Raw genomic sequence first — 16985 nt, forward strand, 5'->3', positions numbered from 1 at the left:
AGCGCTCCCAGCATGCCTTGCATCTGCTCGTGGTACCCGGGGCTAGCGCCGTTTGGATCAGTGCGCTCAGATTGCCCCAATCATGCCCCACCACTGTGCCTTGAAGGTGGCCATCGTCTCGTCTGCTCCCGGGCAATTCCTTCGAATTTTTTCCAACTGCAAACGAGAGAGAGCATCAGCAGTTGTGTTCTGCACCCCCGGAATGTGCCTAGCTCGCACCTCAATGTTGAGTTGCAGCATGCATTTGTTGAGCACCCTTAACAACCGCAAAACCCTGGTGTTGCTAGCGGAACCCTGATTAATAACCTGGACTACCGCCAGGTTGTCGGACCATAGCACGATTTTGCTGTCTTTCAGGTGTTCTCCCCATAATCTGAATGCAACTACAATGGGAAAGAGTTCCAGCAGCGTGATGTCTTTGGTGACCCCTGCCCAGTGCCATTCCTCTGGCCAGGCCATGCCGCACCATTTGGTGCCCAGGATTGCCCCGAAACCCAGAGCCCCGGATGAATCTGTGAACAGCCAGAACCTGCCATCTCTGTCCATCTCCTTTCTCCACATTCGTACCCCGTTAAAATGGTTCAAAAACTTGTCCCACATGTTCAGGTCTTCCTGAACCTCCAACCCCAACCTTACGTGTTGATTTGCATGTTGCAACCCCACTGTTTTCAGCTCAACATTCCTTGCAAACACTCTGCCTACTGGGATGACCTTCCCTGCGATGTTGAAATTGCCGGCCAAGACCTGGAGTTCTTTCAGAGTAGCCTTTTTCTTCCCCTTCAGTCCTTTGATGATTTCCTTCAGTTTATGCACCTTTTCCTGGGGGAGCCTGCACTCCCCTTTTAGCGTATCGATTTCGATTCCCAGGAATGTTAGACAAGTCACGGGCCCCACTGTCTTGTCCCCTGCTAATGGGACCCCCATCACTTCCGTCACTCTCTGGAATGTGCCCATGAGAGCCCCACACTCGTCCGACCCCTTTTTCCCCACAAACAGGAAATCATCCAGATAATGTACCACTGCCCCTTTCTTGCACTCATGCTTGACTGCAAATTCTAGAAAGGTGCTAAATACCTCAAAATACGCACAAGAAACGGCACAACCCATCGGTAGACATTTATCAAAATAGTACATGTCCTGAACTTTGAACCCAAATAAATGTTGGCTGTCTTTGTGGATTGGTAGTAACCGGAATGCAGACTCAATATCTGCCTTCCCCGAGACGGCTCCTTTCCCTGCCTTTCTTATCACTTCCCCTGCATCTTCAAAGGAGGAATACTGTACTTTGCACAGTTCCTCATCGATCCCATCATTGACTGAGTCTCCCTCGGGAAAAGAGAGGTGGTGAATCAGCCGGTACTGCCCTTCCTCCTTTTTAGGAACCAGCCCTAATGGGGATACTACTAGGTCGTCCAGCGGGGGTTTAAGGAGTCGGCCTGCCACCCTTCCCAACCTGATTTCTTTGGCGACTTTGGCTGCCACCACCTCTGGCATTGCTAATGCTGACCTGAGGTTCACCGCCTCCGCTCCTTTCTTTACACCTGCACAAGGTATCTTAAACCCCCATCTGAACCCTTCCCATAAAAGTCTAGCATCATTGCTGTTATGATACATATTCAACCATGGAGTCATCGCTTGCAGTTTGACCGGAGTCGGCAGTCCTTCTTTAATGACATTTTTACACAAGAGCAGTTTTGGTTTAGACATGCCGTTAGCCCCTTCAATCCCTCTTAACTTTCTCCTTTGGTTTGTGGCTGCTTTTACGCTTCCCTTCGCTGGCTGAGGAGTTGTGTTCCCTGGCCCTCCCCCCTTGGGGGTGTTTGAATCTGCATGTCTTCCCAAAAGGGCAGCCTTCTTCAGAATTGACCCTCCAGCATTCCGCTTGCTCCCCCTGGTAGCTGGTTCTACTGGTCCAGGAGGAGTGCCCGCGAAAGGACGCCCTCCCCCGTTTGGCGTATCCTCCCCTACCCTTCCAAACTTGAGGTTTCTCCCCAGGGATTTCTCCCCCCCCCGCCCCAGGCTGGATCATCTTATCTAAAAAACCGCCCACATCCATTTCATCCCAAGACAAAGCTGGCCACACTTGCATTTTTAGACGAAACGCTCGGTCATATTGCAACCAGCCGCCCCCCCCATGCTTTAAATACAGGTCATGGATATACTGTTCATATGCCAACATTGATGACGCATCCTGTGGATACTTTTCAATCATAATCGATGTGTAAACCTTAAATGATTTCAGCCAATTGTGTATGGATGCCTCTGGTTTTGGTTGCTCCTTGTCCCTCTTCGCTTTCTCTTTCTCTGATAATTCTTTCAACCCGTTACCCAGAGGTTCCATCCCTACAAAATCCAGAATATCAATAAATTCCTTTCTCCACACCCTTTCTTTCACCGTCAATGGGATATGCCATGACAAAGAGTTCACTGCTACCCTTACCGGTCCAAACCCTGGCATTGTCCTCCCATACTGTGTCATCATCCGTCCCCACATCCCCTCTAAGCCTCCATTGCCATTATGCCCCGGGGTTGGACCTGCCCGGCCACCCCTTGGCCCCACCAGGCTGGCGCCTGTCCGGCCCCTGCCACGAGCCCTCCCCCTTGAGGTATCCCTGGCCCCGTACGGCCTTGCCCCCACCAATCTGGTCCTTGCGCCACCCCTGTCATTGCCCCTTCTCCTTGGGCTGCGTGTGCCCCAGGCCATTCTGACTTAAAGAATTCGCATTGTGCATAGCAGTGGGCCCGTGCCCCTGCTGCGACACCCCACTTGCAACCGGAGAGTTCCACCAGGCCCCGGACCACTGGCTCGCCCCCGATGGCTCCCCACTAACTAGGTTCGCCCCCCTGGCAACCCATTGATGCCCTGGTTCCCTGCCTGGAATCCCCTTGCCCCCAGGCCCCCTGATCCCCATGCACCCCTTGGCTGTTGCTCTATTGCTGTGCCGGAGCCCACATGATTAAATGCATTCACATTTCCACTTAGTACTTGCCCCGCACCCCTGCTACCCCATGCCTGCATACATTGTATTAGCATACCTTTTACCACCTCCAGGGATGCTGGCCCTTCTTCCCTTGCACTCACCGGTACGGTCGCAGGCGTGCTGGGTGGACCTGGTTCCCCTGTCAGCGCCACAGGTGCAGGTGCCGGCATGGCTACAACCTCCTGTGCTCGCCCTTTGTTTTTTGCCCCCACGGTCATGGGCTTCCTTGTTGCCTGTTCCTTGCTCGCCTTGGCTCGCTGCGTCTGGATCCTCTTCCTCTTTCCGGGCAGCTCCTCTTCCTCCCCGACCTGTTCTTCTTCATCCAGCTCTTGCACCTCATCATTGTCTGGGAAAAGCACCGGGAGGAGCTAGGCCCCTGGCTTGCTGGTCCTTCCCCTTCCTGCTGCGCCGCCAAGACCTCCATCCAATTGGGCCCATGCTTCGCAGCAGCCTGTTTGGCCATGCTCATGAATGCTGCAAGGTCCATTCTCGTTGCTGCGGTTCCCCTTCCCCTTTGAAGTTGCTTGCCTTCTTTGTTTGCTGCTTGACCCAGTTCGCCTTCCTGTGCGGGGCCGAGCCCTGCTTCTTTCCTGCGCAGCTTCGGCCTTGATTTATTTCCCCAAAACGGGTCGACCTGTCCCGCCCGGCGAGTCGAGTCCTGCCGAGAGTCCTTGTCTTTTCCCAACGGGGTGTGCTGATCTGGCCAGCCCGTTATGCCGTAGCCTGCCGCGAGCCCCCTTGCAAAATGGTGCCTCAATTAACCCCGACGTGATTTGAACACGCAACCTTCTGCTCTGGAGTCAGACGCGCTACCGTTGCGCCGCGTGGTCCCGCCGCGTAGATGAGACCCGCTGCGGCTTCCTACGGGAGAGCTCCGACCTGCCTCACTCGTGTGCCAGCCCGCTTTGCAGCCGCCGTGAGCTTCCCTGTGAGCGGCCGCGTCCTCCTTCTTCCGCCGCAGCCGTGCCCCGGCTCGCTGCTCCACCGCCGATCACCTCGCTTCGATGCCGGCTCTTTTTTCCGTGGGACCTCCTCTGCAGCTGGGCTCTCCCTCTGCGTCGCTGTCGCCGGCTCCCTCTTCCCGGCTTTCTCCTCGTCTCGCCGTCGCCGCCGCACTTTCCTTGTTCGGTGAGGTCCGCTTCCGCTGGCTGGGCTCCCCGCAGTCCTCACACGCCAACGTCCCAAACGATCGAATCCTCCAAAACGAAAATGAATTCCTCGGTAGCAGGCGGGTCCCACTGCCAGGGGTGAATGATTTCTGCAGTGGGGACCCGCCTGCTTTAAAGGGGGGTAACTCCTCCCCTTTCCATTGTCCCGCTTTCGCGGGCTTTCTCATCCTTTTGCCGCGCTCATCTCTTCGCGGGCGTTTCATGTTTTTGCCGCGCTCTGCCTCCCCTCCTCTGAGGAAGGGCGCTTTCGTGGGGGGACACCGGCCGGGTTATCGGGGTGTCTCCTCCATTTTGTGTTTCCTCGTCGACACCTGGCAAAAACAGCCACTACACACCCGAGTCTGCACAACTCTGCAAGCAAATGTGCACGATTATAAAGGAATAAAAAAAACCTTCAGCATGTAATCCACTGCTGAGTTCTTCCCAACATCCCTGCGACCCCATCTCAGTACACTCCACAGAGAAGACTTGACCGCAACTTCCAAGACCACCTAGACAAGAAAGTCCCAACAACCACTCATTATGAGTCGCACCAAACACTGGCACTAGGAGCCTTCTGCCCCTTGTCAATACAAGAATTCATAACCACTGTCAATGACAGCGACCTAGCAGGATCTCCCCAAGATGTAGGCCACCACCCCCAACATCTCCACAGATAATCCAGCAACCCAAACTCGCCCCTATATGTCAATCCCACCTGAACTCATCTGTTTAACAAGGCTTGATAAACAGCCTTTGTTAAGCCTCCACTAAAAACAAGGCTGATGTTATGTCATCTTGCATTTGTATAGCGCCTTCTGACATAGTTTATGGTGTCGAAGCGCTTTGCCTATCAGCATAGAGCAATGGCTCTGATTTCTTTTTCAGTTACGTGTACGGGGAAAGCGTGATGGGAGTCGCCTACGTGAGGTTCGCCATCTTGGATGAAGCTGGTGAAAAGAAGTTCCTGAGAAAGACCGAGCAGCAGATAACGGTGAGCGCTGCATGCTGGGCATCCGGTCTGAAGCCAGTGTGGAGACCAGCCCAGCCAGACTGCTACAAGATGGCGGCAGGGGGGGGGGCTATGGCTGGAGATTGGAGCAACTACACATAGTATTACTGTCTTTACTTCAAGAACACAAAAAGTGTGCATTAACAGAGAGGCCATATGTGTGCACCAAAAACCACACTGTGCACATCTGTCTATGTAGGGGATTTACAAAGCACCACCATAGCTGGAAAGCAAGAGAGTGCGGCATGTAGGGAGCTGAGGTGCGGGCTAGCAGAGGATCTGGGAAGAGGTGAGGCTGTAGTGGAGGAGATGTAGGGTTGGGGGGAGCGATCAGCGGTTGGTGAGATAGTATTTGAAGAGGAGTCCTTTAGGGGTCCCCCTGAAGTGTAGGACGGAGGAGTCAGGGACATTGTACATTACTTTTATGGAGAGCATTTAAGGTGAATAGCCCCTTAATGTTGAATGTTGTTAATACCAAATTTATTGTTGCTCTTTGCAAATACCCGAACAGGCACAGCTGCATTAAACACACTGGGATTTAAGCAGAAGTATATTGGGCATTTACGACTCATTCTTATAAGGTTTGGCATTTCGTCCAAGTCCCTATAAAAAAAACCCTCTTGACCCCAACAGGGTGACGTACAGGTGTACTCCACTGATTTAATCCTGGTCTCTGATCGTCCTCTTGAGTGACTCACATCCTAAGCACTTGTTCCTCGGCCTTGCATGGCTCTCCAGCCTGGCTGTGGCCATGGCTCACCTGTGCTGAGTTGCATATCACTGATTGGGTTAGTATCCAAAAGCCCCAACTCGCGTCTAGTGACCTAGCAATGGAGCCTCCCTCGGTGCCTTACCTGCTATGCTACAGATTGTTTTGGACTACAACTCCCATGATCCCTCACAACTGACTATATTCGCTACAGCTTGTGGGAGTTGTAGTCCAACGCATCTGGGGGTACCAACGGATGCAGACCCATGCATCAGAGCATCCCACGCATCTGTCACTCTTGGCGGTGTCCGGACATTTGGTAGAAAAAAAAGGTTGACAGGCCAAATGGTCGACACCATTTGGTCGAAAACCAAATGGTCAATTTTGTTTTTATTTATATATATATTTTTTAGGTTTTCGTTTAGGGGAAAAAATGGTTTTTTAGAAAAAAAGGGGGTTGGGAGCCCCTCCACCCCAAAAAAAAAAAGTGAAAAAAAAAGAAAAAAAAATTCGACCATTTGGTTTTCGACCAAATGGTGTCAACCAATTGTCCTGTCAACCTTTTTTTTCGACCAAATGTCTGGTAACCACTCTTGGCACCTATCAACACTCTTCCGTGCATTGGTTGGATTTCTTCTAACGGTGCACCCTTTATTGCTCACCTCAAACCTTTCACCAGTGATTGCTTGAACGCTTGGCCCCAGATCTGGCAAGGGCATGGATTCCGGGGACCGAATGTTCTGACACAGGATGCAGCCAGCTCAGCCAGCTGGTCACAATGGCCCTATTCTGGATTCTTCTGAACTGCACAGCAACTCATGCCAGCAAATACCCCAGAAAAGGAACAGTCAATGTCTAGGGCACTTTCTAACGGTTCCATTTGTTAATATCCCCGCAATAATATCGCAATACAAAAATATCGGCATATTTTTGCGGCGATATTGATCCATGGTCCCTGCGGGGGACAGCCCCGCAACCCCTGCATTATTTTTAAATGTGCAGGGGACACGCCCTCAACCCCCGCTCCCACAAATTACCCCCCCCCCAAAATATCACCTATGGCGAGACAAATAACCATGGGGCTGATTCATGGAATTATTTGCACCGAAAAACAGGGATTTGTGCGCCATTCTGCCGGCAAATCCCTGTTTAACAAATGGGGATTTGCGGGCAGAATGGCACAACAATCCAGTTTTTCAGTGCAAATAATTCCATGAATCAGCCCCCCAAATGTACGGTGATGCTTTTGGTGGGGATAATATGTAGGGATACCCTTTCTAACATAGTTGCTGAAAACAGAAGCCAATATACCTGGCCAAAACAAGCACCTTCCTGCGTGCTCTACAAGCCCTATGCTGTCTCAAAATCCCATTGCTCTGACTGAATAAGTCCTTTTTTAATTTCACCTAGTTTGAGAGCAGTGGAGTGCTGTAATGGGTGTGGGTAGCCATTGTTTGGGCTGGCATCTTCTGACAGTAGTGCAGTGCCCTCATCTCCCAGGTCTCAGACTCTCTCTGTAAAAGCAGAGGTGTATATCAGGGATTCAGCGCCGGAGAGAGCGCTGCCGCTTGGTGACATGGAGTGTGGGGCCCAGAAAGGGCATGTTAGTGGGAAGAGCTGCATGGTGTCAGTGAGCTTGAAGCCATGAGAGTGTAGCACTGGGGATCCAGAAATCTCATAACTGAGTGTGGGCCCAACATTCTGCAAACATGGTGATCTGAGCTTGGTCTCCCTGAGTAGGGGGCCTGTGAGGCTCGGTGTGCTCAGCTTGATGTCAGTGACTGTGGGAGTCGGGAAGCTACAGAACTGGCAGAGCTCAGGTTGTTGTTAGTGATTTTCAGGGCGCATGAGGGTGTATTAGTCGGTAGTCCTCTGCCTGGTGTCAGTAAGTGCAGGGCCGGAAATCCCGCAGCTGCCATATGCGCCTGTGAAGCCCATCAGGCTGTAGTACTAGAAAGAGCGCGAGCTTCTGTTAGTGTGAATTAACCCCAGGGAATGGCCCAACAGTGGAACACGCAGTTCTTCATCGACATTTAGCCCTTGAGGGCTGAGAGTATGCACACAGCTTCAGATGCGAGTATTACTCCAGTGGTAAGATCAGTAAGTCACAAAAGCCTTTTCTTATGTATTTCTCCCTCTGTTTCTCCATCTTCCTCCATCTGCAGCTAGTTGAAGGCAAAGCTAATGTCAAGTTGACAAAAAAAAGCATTTCTGACGTCCTGCTGCAACCGTTGCTTGAGTTGAAGGGGACACGTCTGTACATAGCTGTGATGGTGCTGGAGACTGCCAGTGAGTAGTTGTCCCAGGCTGTGAGAGGAAGTTTTGGTATGTAAGTGAGACTGCACTCTGGTACTGTCAAAGAGCTACCAGTACCATAATGCCCCATGGCTGGATTATTTATGTATGAGTGGTAATTTGTGCCAATCTAGCGGTGTGTCTCACTATTCAGCGGCACCCCTTAGAAATCCTCTCTTGTGATCAATGCACAATTCTGCCAGTGCACCTGTACCTTTAAATGCACCACTCTGCCCCTCCCCAAACATCTCCTACTGCTATTCCAGCACCGGGATTGTATTGTTTTGTATTGTATTGATCAATGAACAGATTTGTCATTACACCTAAACCCTGACTTGCAGCATTCCATGTTCCTCCGGGACTAGGGTTCACACATGACCTGGCAATGCACCACAGTCCTAACGCACAGCACCCTCTGCTGTTCAAGCAATAGGACCAGTGCACAGCTCCACTAAGGTACCTCAATCCTGACCTACATCCCCCTCTGGTATTTCAGTCCTGTGGCCCATACAAACACTACCCTCAGCATGACACAAAACACACCCTGTGCCCAAAACCAGAAACTTCACATTGACAGCCAATACACCCAGATCCACTTCTCATGCTTGAAGTCTAATGTTGAGCCACCTGTTTCAATCTACAGCTGGAGCCCTGGAGGAGCAGGAACTGAGCACAGTGAAATTCGTCATTTCCCCCTACGCAGTGGACCTTTCAAAGACAGAGCGTTACTTTGTGCCTGGGACATCACACAAGGTGGTGGTGAGTATAGAGAGAGGACAACGCTCACTTCCTGCAGAGAGGTGGGGGTTAGAGGCTTAAGGGGGGAGGACAGCACTTTTGTCTGAACGCATCTGTTGTATGAGTGCATTGTGGGATGTGCACTTTTGTTCTTCTAGTTGGAAACGTATAATTCTAACGAAGACGCTGAAGAGCCTACTCCATGGCCGGTCCAGATGTTTAGCCATATTAGCAGTATCGTTTCCCACAATGCACCTGAGTGTTGCCCAACAGCATGACACCAAGAAGAGGCATTTCCTGTTCCCAGGGTTTCAAATCTTTACATTATTTATGAATCCATTGCATGGTTCAATGCAAAGCTCAGTTTGATTGACCTTCTCATGGACAAGGGTACTCTGGCAAAGGGAGATCAAAAGATTTTCCCAGGATCACACCATTCAAGTGGGGAAGATGGCATTAAAATTCAGCGCCTAGTTTTTCGCCATCATCACCATGTCAACTACTGTACTCACCATTGACACTAGCCGCTAAATAATTCCAACCACTGGACCACATGTTAACGTAAGCACTAGACCACAAGCTAAAGTAACCACGAGAGCACACTGCGCCGGATCAATTTACTTACCACATCTCAACTTAACCAACAGAACACATCTCAACCCAGTCCCTGGATTGTCTCCTTTTAACCACTACACTACATCTTAAACAAAGCTCTCGATCCCCTGTTAACCACTAGAGCACATCTGGCGCTATCCCTTACACTGTATCGGAACATGACAACTACACCACATGCCAACTTCATCAAGAGATCACTTTTTAATTTAGGCCACTGGGCGACATCTCAATGCAACCACAAGACAACCGGTCAACTTACCAACGGGACCATATGTCAACATATTCATTAGGCCAGATCGGAAGGCAACCACTGCTCCGTGGTATCAATGCATCCATTATAACTCATCTCAAGGTAGCCACCAGATCCCACACTAGCCACTAACCACAAATCAAAAGAGAATGGGTGCGACATGAGTCTAGAGAGGGACTCCGTGGACCGCTAGAACTCACTCTGCTGGCCTCGAAGGAGTGAAAAGAATGAACCAGGTGGTGCACTAGTAAACCCAACAACCGGAACAAAAGAACAGAAAGATGGAACTACTGTGGAGGAGGAATGATTCCAACAGGGAACACCACGCTTTCAACCTTCACGTCTGTAGCTACTGGGAGGAAACTCTGAAAGGTAAGAAATCCCACTATATGGAATACATAGAACCCAAAACGCAGAATCGGAGCCTGAGGGCCTGCCGCAATGCACCAACGCCATCGCAACAGCACTGCGATGGCATAAGAGCCCACTTTCCTAAAAAAGCGGGACCGATCCACAATCACCAAGACAATAAGCACACAAATTCTTACTACCAAGAGGAACCTGACCTCAGTCCAAGGCCGTTACGCCCCTGCGCACTGAGAGCTTTGTGTCCCACCACAGAACTGGGATTCCGAACTGTTTGTCTTTTGGGCAGCTCCAAAAGACAAGCAGGAGCACTGGCAAACCCTTGCCTTAAGCTATCACACAACAGCAAGAACACTCCCACCTCTTCCAGGCCCTACCTAACTGTTCTTTAGAACCAGAACACATCCAACAAGTGTGCATACATAAACTCTCCTAACAAAGGCGTAAGCAAAACCTGCAGACCCGGCTAGGCACCACCCAATCACCAGAGTGTCATGTAGCAGCACCAACTGCAGCACATGGAGTCAAATCACATTCTTGTCCAGACCCAGTTAGGATTCAGACCAATGACAGGAACTGAATCAGCGCTGTGGTCCATCGGAGACACCTCAAAGAGCAAAGCAGGTGCTGAATTACCAGCCTCCCACATAGAGACTTCCGCAGCGACTGATACAATCAGCCACAACATCCCTCTAAAAGGACTGAGTGGAGCAAAGCTCCAGCACACAGGATTACGCTGGATTACTTTGTTTCTGCCCAACCGTTCAGAGGTTGCCCTCAAGCCACCATCGAACTCAACAGCGCACAACATCAGGTGCAGAGTTCTGCAGGAATATAGCACCCTCCCCTCTTGAAAATGCACCTGGACCCGCTCATGGAACCAATTAGCAAACAAGGACGTCCCCAAAGAACTATGTGGACAACACCCAACAATCGCACACGCAGCAGAACACCAACCGGAGTGCGCCAGAATTTGATCACTAGTAGACAACTGGATGACACAGATCCAATTAAAACACAACCCCTAAAAAAATGAAATCTACCTAAGACAACATACTCCATGCCAATTTCTTGACTAGAAGGCAGAAGATTTTGCCAGCCCACCAGACTAGTAAAGATTTTTGGAGTTTTATGGACACCGCCCTCACCTGGGAAACGCAAGTCAAACCATGGATCCGCCGCTGCTTCCTTTGCCTGCTATAGTTGTCATGCCTGTACACAACCCTTGCAGTCATCACACTGGTACTTTCAAGATTGTGCCATGCCGACAGACTCTTTTTGGTACCGTCTTTAAAGAGTACAGAACGGAGCAGCCAGAATACTTCTCAAACGAATCAATCAATCAGGTATTTATAGTGCGCACTTTCGCCAAAGGCATCATGGCGCAGAACAGATACTAGGAGCGATACATCAGTTAAGCAAACAGCTGGGTTTCTAGTCTGCATTTAAACAGCTCAAACTCTTCAGTGCGCCATATGGCCACCGGAAGAGTGTTCCAAAGTTTTGGGCCTGCAGTGGAGAAAGCTCTGCCTCCTACTCGTTCATTACGATACCTAGGTATCTTCAATAAAGCTTCGTCCGAAGATCTAAGCGAACGCCCCGGACAGTAGGACTGTAATTTATCCTGGATAGCCAGGCAGCCCTTCCCATTAAAGGATAGTTCCGGGACTTTTTTTTTATTGTCCCTACGGGTCGGCCATGTGTTTGTAAGCATAAATCGGTAGATCGTAGGAAACTTTCCTATGGACCTTACCCGACTTTTCGCCCATTATCGCACTCGAAATCAGCCTCCATTTTGTGATAATCCTATCATTTCGCCCCATCGACCTGGCTCACCTGCCTTTGCGGCACTAAATCAAATCCCCCGCCCCTGAAACAGACTTTATCAAAACATTCATATTCCCCGCCTCTATCCGTGACGTGACTGTGCTGCGTAGGCAAACGCGCCCAGGCGTCTTCTACGCGACTCCACACAGACCCCGGAAATCAACACAGATCAGCTCACAATACAACGCACCACAATTCGGAATATGAAACTGTACTTTGAAATCAAACCGCAAGATTGTAAATGTGGTAAAGTACATTTATTTGACATCAAATGTTTAGAGAATATTCAGCGATTTGCATTTTTATTTGCTCATGTTCCAAAAAGTTCGTATTGAGGAACGCGATGGTCCTTTGCTGTACACAGGGTCTTAGAGCATCTCACAATACAGCGCCACAATTCGGAATGTGAAACCGTGGTTTAAAAGCAAACGGCAAGATTGTACATTTGGCAAAGTACATTTATTGGACATCAAATGTTTAGAGAATATTCAGCGATTTGCATTTTTCTTTGCTCTCAATCCAAATTAGTTCGTCTTGAGGGAAGCGATGTTCGTGTGTAGTACACAGGGTGTTGGTTTACGATAAAAATAAGCTCTTCGGTCGCACTGATAATCGCATGGCTGTTCCAACAACGAGGCACTAGGCCACCACAACGGTAGGTATGTTGCATCTAACCGTTAGTACCGCGTAAGGGCATACTTGTACTTGGCGATCGTCCCATAAAATGGTCAGGGTGGTAACGTTGTTCACGCGGAGAAGCAACTGGCGGCTGTAGAAGCCGTCCGCCGGTGTCTGGTACTCGTGACACAGACAGTAGTGAATGATGTACCTAAAAACATAAAAAATGAAATTAGTCTCACCATCAGATCCTTATTAAAATCATAGCGAGGACAGCGCTACTGGGTGTACACAAGTGTTTAAAGGCGTGGCGAGGCAGGGAGGGGGGGAGTGGAGTACAAGGTAAGTAGCATAAAATAATAAATAAATAGGGCCAGCTGGTGGCAAGTGCAAGGTAAGTGCAGAACAAGTGCTGGGAAGGGGGGGCTGTAGGATACTGAGACAGTCCCCCAGTGCAGGGGTTGACAGGGAGGCAGTGCAGGTGGAGAGTGGAAGGGCCCAGGACCGAGGTCGCAGACAGTGGACCAGTTGTAGCAGGGGAGAGGGAGAGAGAAAGCAGAAGCAAAGAGGAAGGTTTTGAGGTGCTTCAGTAAAAGCAGATGTTTCTCCTCAAGATAGTGCGCGGTAGAAAACAATATGCCACATAGAACGAACAAGTACAACTGAACCCGTCTTTAAAGCCACTGTATAGTAATGAAATTGCGGTATAAACTCATCAAAAGTTACTTACATTATATTTGCATTTTCCATTGTGTCTCTGTGTAGGGCAGACCCGAAACACCACTCCTTCTTTGCCGACGTTACTTCTTCTAATGAACGTGGCTCATCGTTTCGTTTCTGAAATTTTATTCATTATCTTTTCTTAGTCTTTCGGGATGGTCCCGGCCTGTCAAGGTCAAATCACAATAGAACCTTATACTGGGTCGTGGGCCGTTCCGCCACCCGAGCAAAACATCAAAGCAGCTGACCTTCACTTTGAGCGAGCACACATTTCTAGTTAGCTGCAGTTAGTGTAAGGGCATCTTGTCTGCGTGCCTTTTTTTTTATTGTCCCTATGGGTCGGCCATGTGTTTGTAATACGGAAACATTCTATAATTTTTGTAAAAATGATTTATATTACTGTTTGGTTTAATTTAATGCGCAAATGAACAAGGTTCGAGAGACACATTGCATTTACACTGAGCAATCACTTTTATTTACACAATACATAGCTACACATATGCAATGGGCCTGCAACATGAGGAGACTCGAGAGAACAGACAATCAAATTACAATCATTTAAACCGTGATGTGTATTTCTCAATGAGCTCTGCTTTAGGTGGACATGGAACAGAGGCAATGTTGGGTGGCAATGCAGTTGTCCCCTGCATAGGTTCGTTCACCACTCCATGTATGTGCCTATCGAGGACATCTACGATAAGTCTCTCAATAAACTCATATTGCATATCCTCAAACACTGGTTTGATCACCCATTGTTTACTTCTTTTAGTGAAGGCCTTATTGTAGCGAAGCGTCCCTAAAGTTCCGGTCGTCCTACTTTGTTGACAGCCAACATTATGGTTATGTGCCAAGACCGCTAGAAGAGTCCGATTTATCATGCCTTCCATGCCAAAATGCAATCTTTTGGGCCTGTACTTTAGGCACATATTGTGGAACACCTCCAAATCTCCTGTGTGGCAGAATTCCGTGAGTCCCCTCAAATCTCTTGTTATAGTTTTATCAAATACAATCTTTTCAATGGCCTTGTGAGTGGGTGATGAAGGAATCAACCACTTCTTCTTCCGTGCCTCCTCTGTGGACAAATGGCCATGTTCACATTTGTGGAAATGTTCATTTGTCGACCATCGATGTACGTTGCTACAGTGCAACATTACTGACCGCCATTTTTCCAGTAGAATTTCCAACGACCCTTCACATGTTTTTGAGCTCCACCAAAGATGGTTGCTGATTGACTTGGACCACTGTGAAATACCTTGCATATCTTTTTTTTTTCCTGCAGCCGACAATTTTTTATTGATTGTTTTTGCAAGATGCCATACGTCAAATTGGTGATTTATATTTTTGTACTCTTCTCTCATTGTCTTGGCAATTGAAACGTGTCTGTCCGTGGCTATCAGGTCGATCACCATTCCCCGCGATTGTAGTTCTTGCAATGATGCTACAAAGCCAACTTTCTCCATGGCCACTGAGGATGTACTTTGTGACACATGCACGACCACCGAACTCACAATTTTCTTACTTTCCATGTCCTGAAAGTGGTAGGTGCAGTACTTGGCTGAAAATCCTGGGCTGTCGCACTGTCCATCACCGGCTAGCCCGAAGCGTTTGCCCGCGAATGTACTTTCCATTGACATTTTTTCCATTCTCCAAGCTTCGCTGATGGCTGGAAATAGATAATCGGTTTGGTATTTGTAGAACTGAGTTTTCGCAATGAAATGGATTCCCACAAACTGAAAGAAATACTGTAACTTTTTAAAACTTGAACCACTAAAAAGTGCGGCCGCTGCACAAAGTAGATTGCCTGCTGGCAGTTGCCCCAGCATGGGTTGTGCAGACCATGCGAACGGATGATATTGTGTACAGGTGGCATGTATTTTAAGGTTAGTGCCTCGAATTGCACGAGTCACATTAATCAATGGCTCCCCACATACTTCCCCACCAACCCAATGCCCACATTTCATCATCATAATAATATCCATCAAACAGCTATCGAATACAATGAATTTGGCCTCTTTCCTTATACTGTCACTCTGCATCCCAGCTGGTTCGGCCTGTAACGTTGAGGACATGTCACTCGCATGAAAGGTACAATCTCTGATATCGTCTTCCGCTATGCTGAGTGATATTGATGGTGTTTCATTGTCGTCCACTTCATTCTCTTCCATTGCAACAACTGTTCCTTGTCCGGAGATGGGAGAAAAATACAATGTCTTCAACTTTCTCGCGGTCTTAGTTTTCGCGGGTGTGGATTCTGTGAATTGATCTCCGACTGCATCCGAACTACCAGGAGGACATTCACTATCAATGGCTGGTGGTGGTATAGCTCCGTTGTCAATCACTTCATATTCTTCCCATTGGCACGATGCATCTCCAGTCTCAAGTCCCTGCCAAAAGGTTTGACAAGCAACATCTCTCGTTCGCTTCACTGTCTGTGTAGATCTAGTTCGTACACCCACTCGCAACTAGAGGACAGATTGGAAAAGGGATGTTCAGTTTAAACACAACTTACAGTATTGAACTATTGACAGTGAAAAACAACATAATATAGTGAACAGGACACTAACCTTCTTTTGCTTTCTTTTCTTTGAAACTTTCTTGCCTCGAACTTCAACATCTGGACGCTGTTGCTCCGACTCGTGTGTGCATTTCTCCACTTCCTCTCGCGCTGCAACGACTATATTTTCATGATAAGCACATCCATCACTCACTGAGGCTCCATCGACTCCCTGAAACATAGAACTTTCATTAGTATGTATAATAATATTGAAAACACAAAATGTACTTGGGGACCAATACCCATACGTACATCTCAATAGCAAAACACGAATGAACGCATTGTGTAGAACATTCAAACGACAATAGTTCATGCATTGTTGATCTAGTTAGATTGAACTGTCAAGATCCATACCTCGGGCTCCGCATAGACTTCCATTGATGATATTATTGAAGATGACGCTTCAGCAACTCCCTGAAACACAGTAATTGCATTAGTATGGTTTTCTATTTTGTTTAAAAGAACATAAACTTTCTGCAGGCGTCAACGGCTCATCTAAATAGACCTGCACAAATGATCAGTTGTCTAAAATAAATAATGGATATCTAAATATGATTCGATTTGCTCCATCGTTGGAAGTGTCACCACCCAGAGATCTGCATCAACTACTAGGGGTGATGTTCTTGTTGAAGAAGCTCCGTCAGCTCCCTGAAACATAGTACTTGCGTTAATAAAGAAGGAAGTATAGCGGATGTAATCACGTCATTTGATCTCGCATGATTGATCTGTCAGTATCCATACCTCGAAATGCATAAGAACATCAAGGGACGCTGTAACTGCGGTGCACACTTCTGCAAGCTGTTGCGCCGACCCGTAACTGCATGCTCCCCCTTCTTCTTGGACTAATGCTCCATCGACTCCCTGAAACATAGGACTTTCATTAGTAATGAACACAATATTGAAAAAAGAAGACACATAGGAGGGCGACGACAGAAGGACATACCAATGGCTAAAAACAAAAGAAACATTGTGTGTAACAATCACGCTACAAGAATGCAAGATCTGATGATCTCCATCGATGGAACTGTCCGGAAACGTACCTCGAGCATCTGAGTGACATCTACGGTTGTCGTCAATGCGTTGGACTCCTCAGCATCTCCCTGAAAGACAGTACTTGCATTATTTTGGATAACAATAATTATAACTGAAAAC

At 48.4% G+C, this 16985-nt stretch overlaps 1 protein-coding gene across 1 annotated transcript in view; it reads left to right on the forward strand.

Moving 5' to 3' along the window:
* LOC138521816 (complement C4-B-like) overlaps window positions 1-16985 on the forward strand; it is a 528615-nt gene that overhangs the window by 184285 nt on the left and 327345 nt on the right. Inside the window, exons 8-10 of the mRNA XM_069634932.1 lie at window positions 5018-5123; window positions 8016-8139; window positions 8789-8904. Of these exons, the coding sequence (XP_069491033.1) occupies window positions 5018-5123; window positions 8016-8139; window positions 8789-8904 (346 nt within the window). The remainder of the gene's footprint in view (window positions 1-5017; window positions 5124-8015; window positions 8140-8788; window positions 8905-16985) is intronic.

The sequence above is a fragment of the Ambystoma mexicanum genome, chromosome 13 (assembly GCF_040938575.1).
Source record: "Ambystoma mexicanum isolate Mex_15411 chromosome 13, UKY_AmexF1_1, whole genome shotgun sequence".
NCBI classification, from domain to species: Eukaryota; Metazoa; Chordata; class Amphibia; order Caudata; family Ambystomatidae; genus Ambystoma; species Ambystoma mexicanum.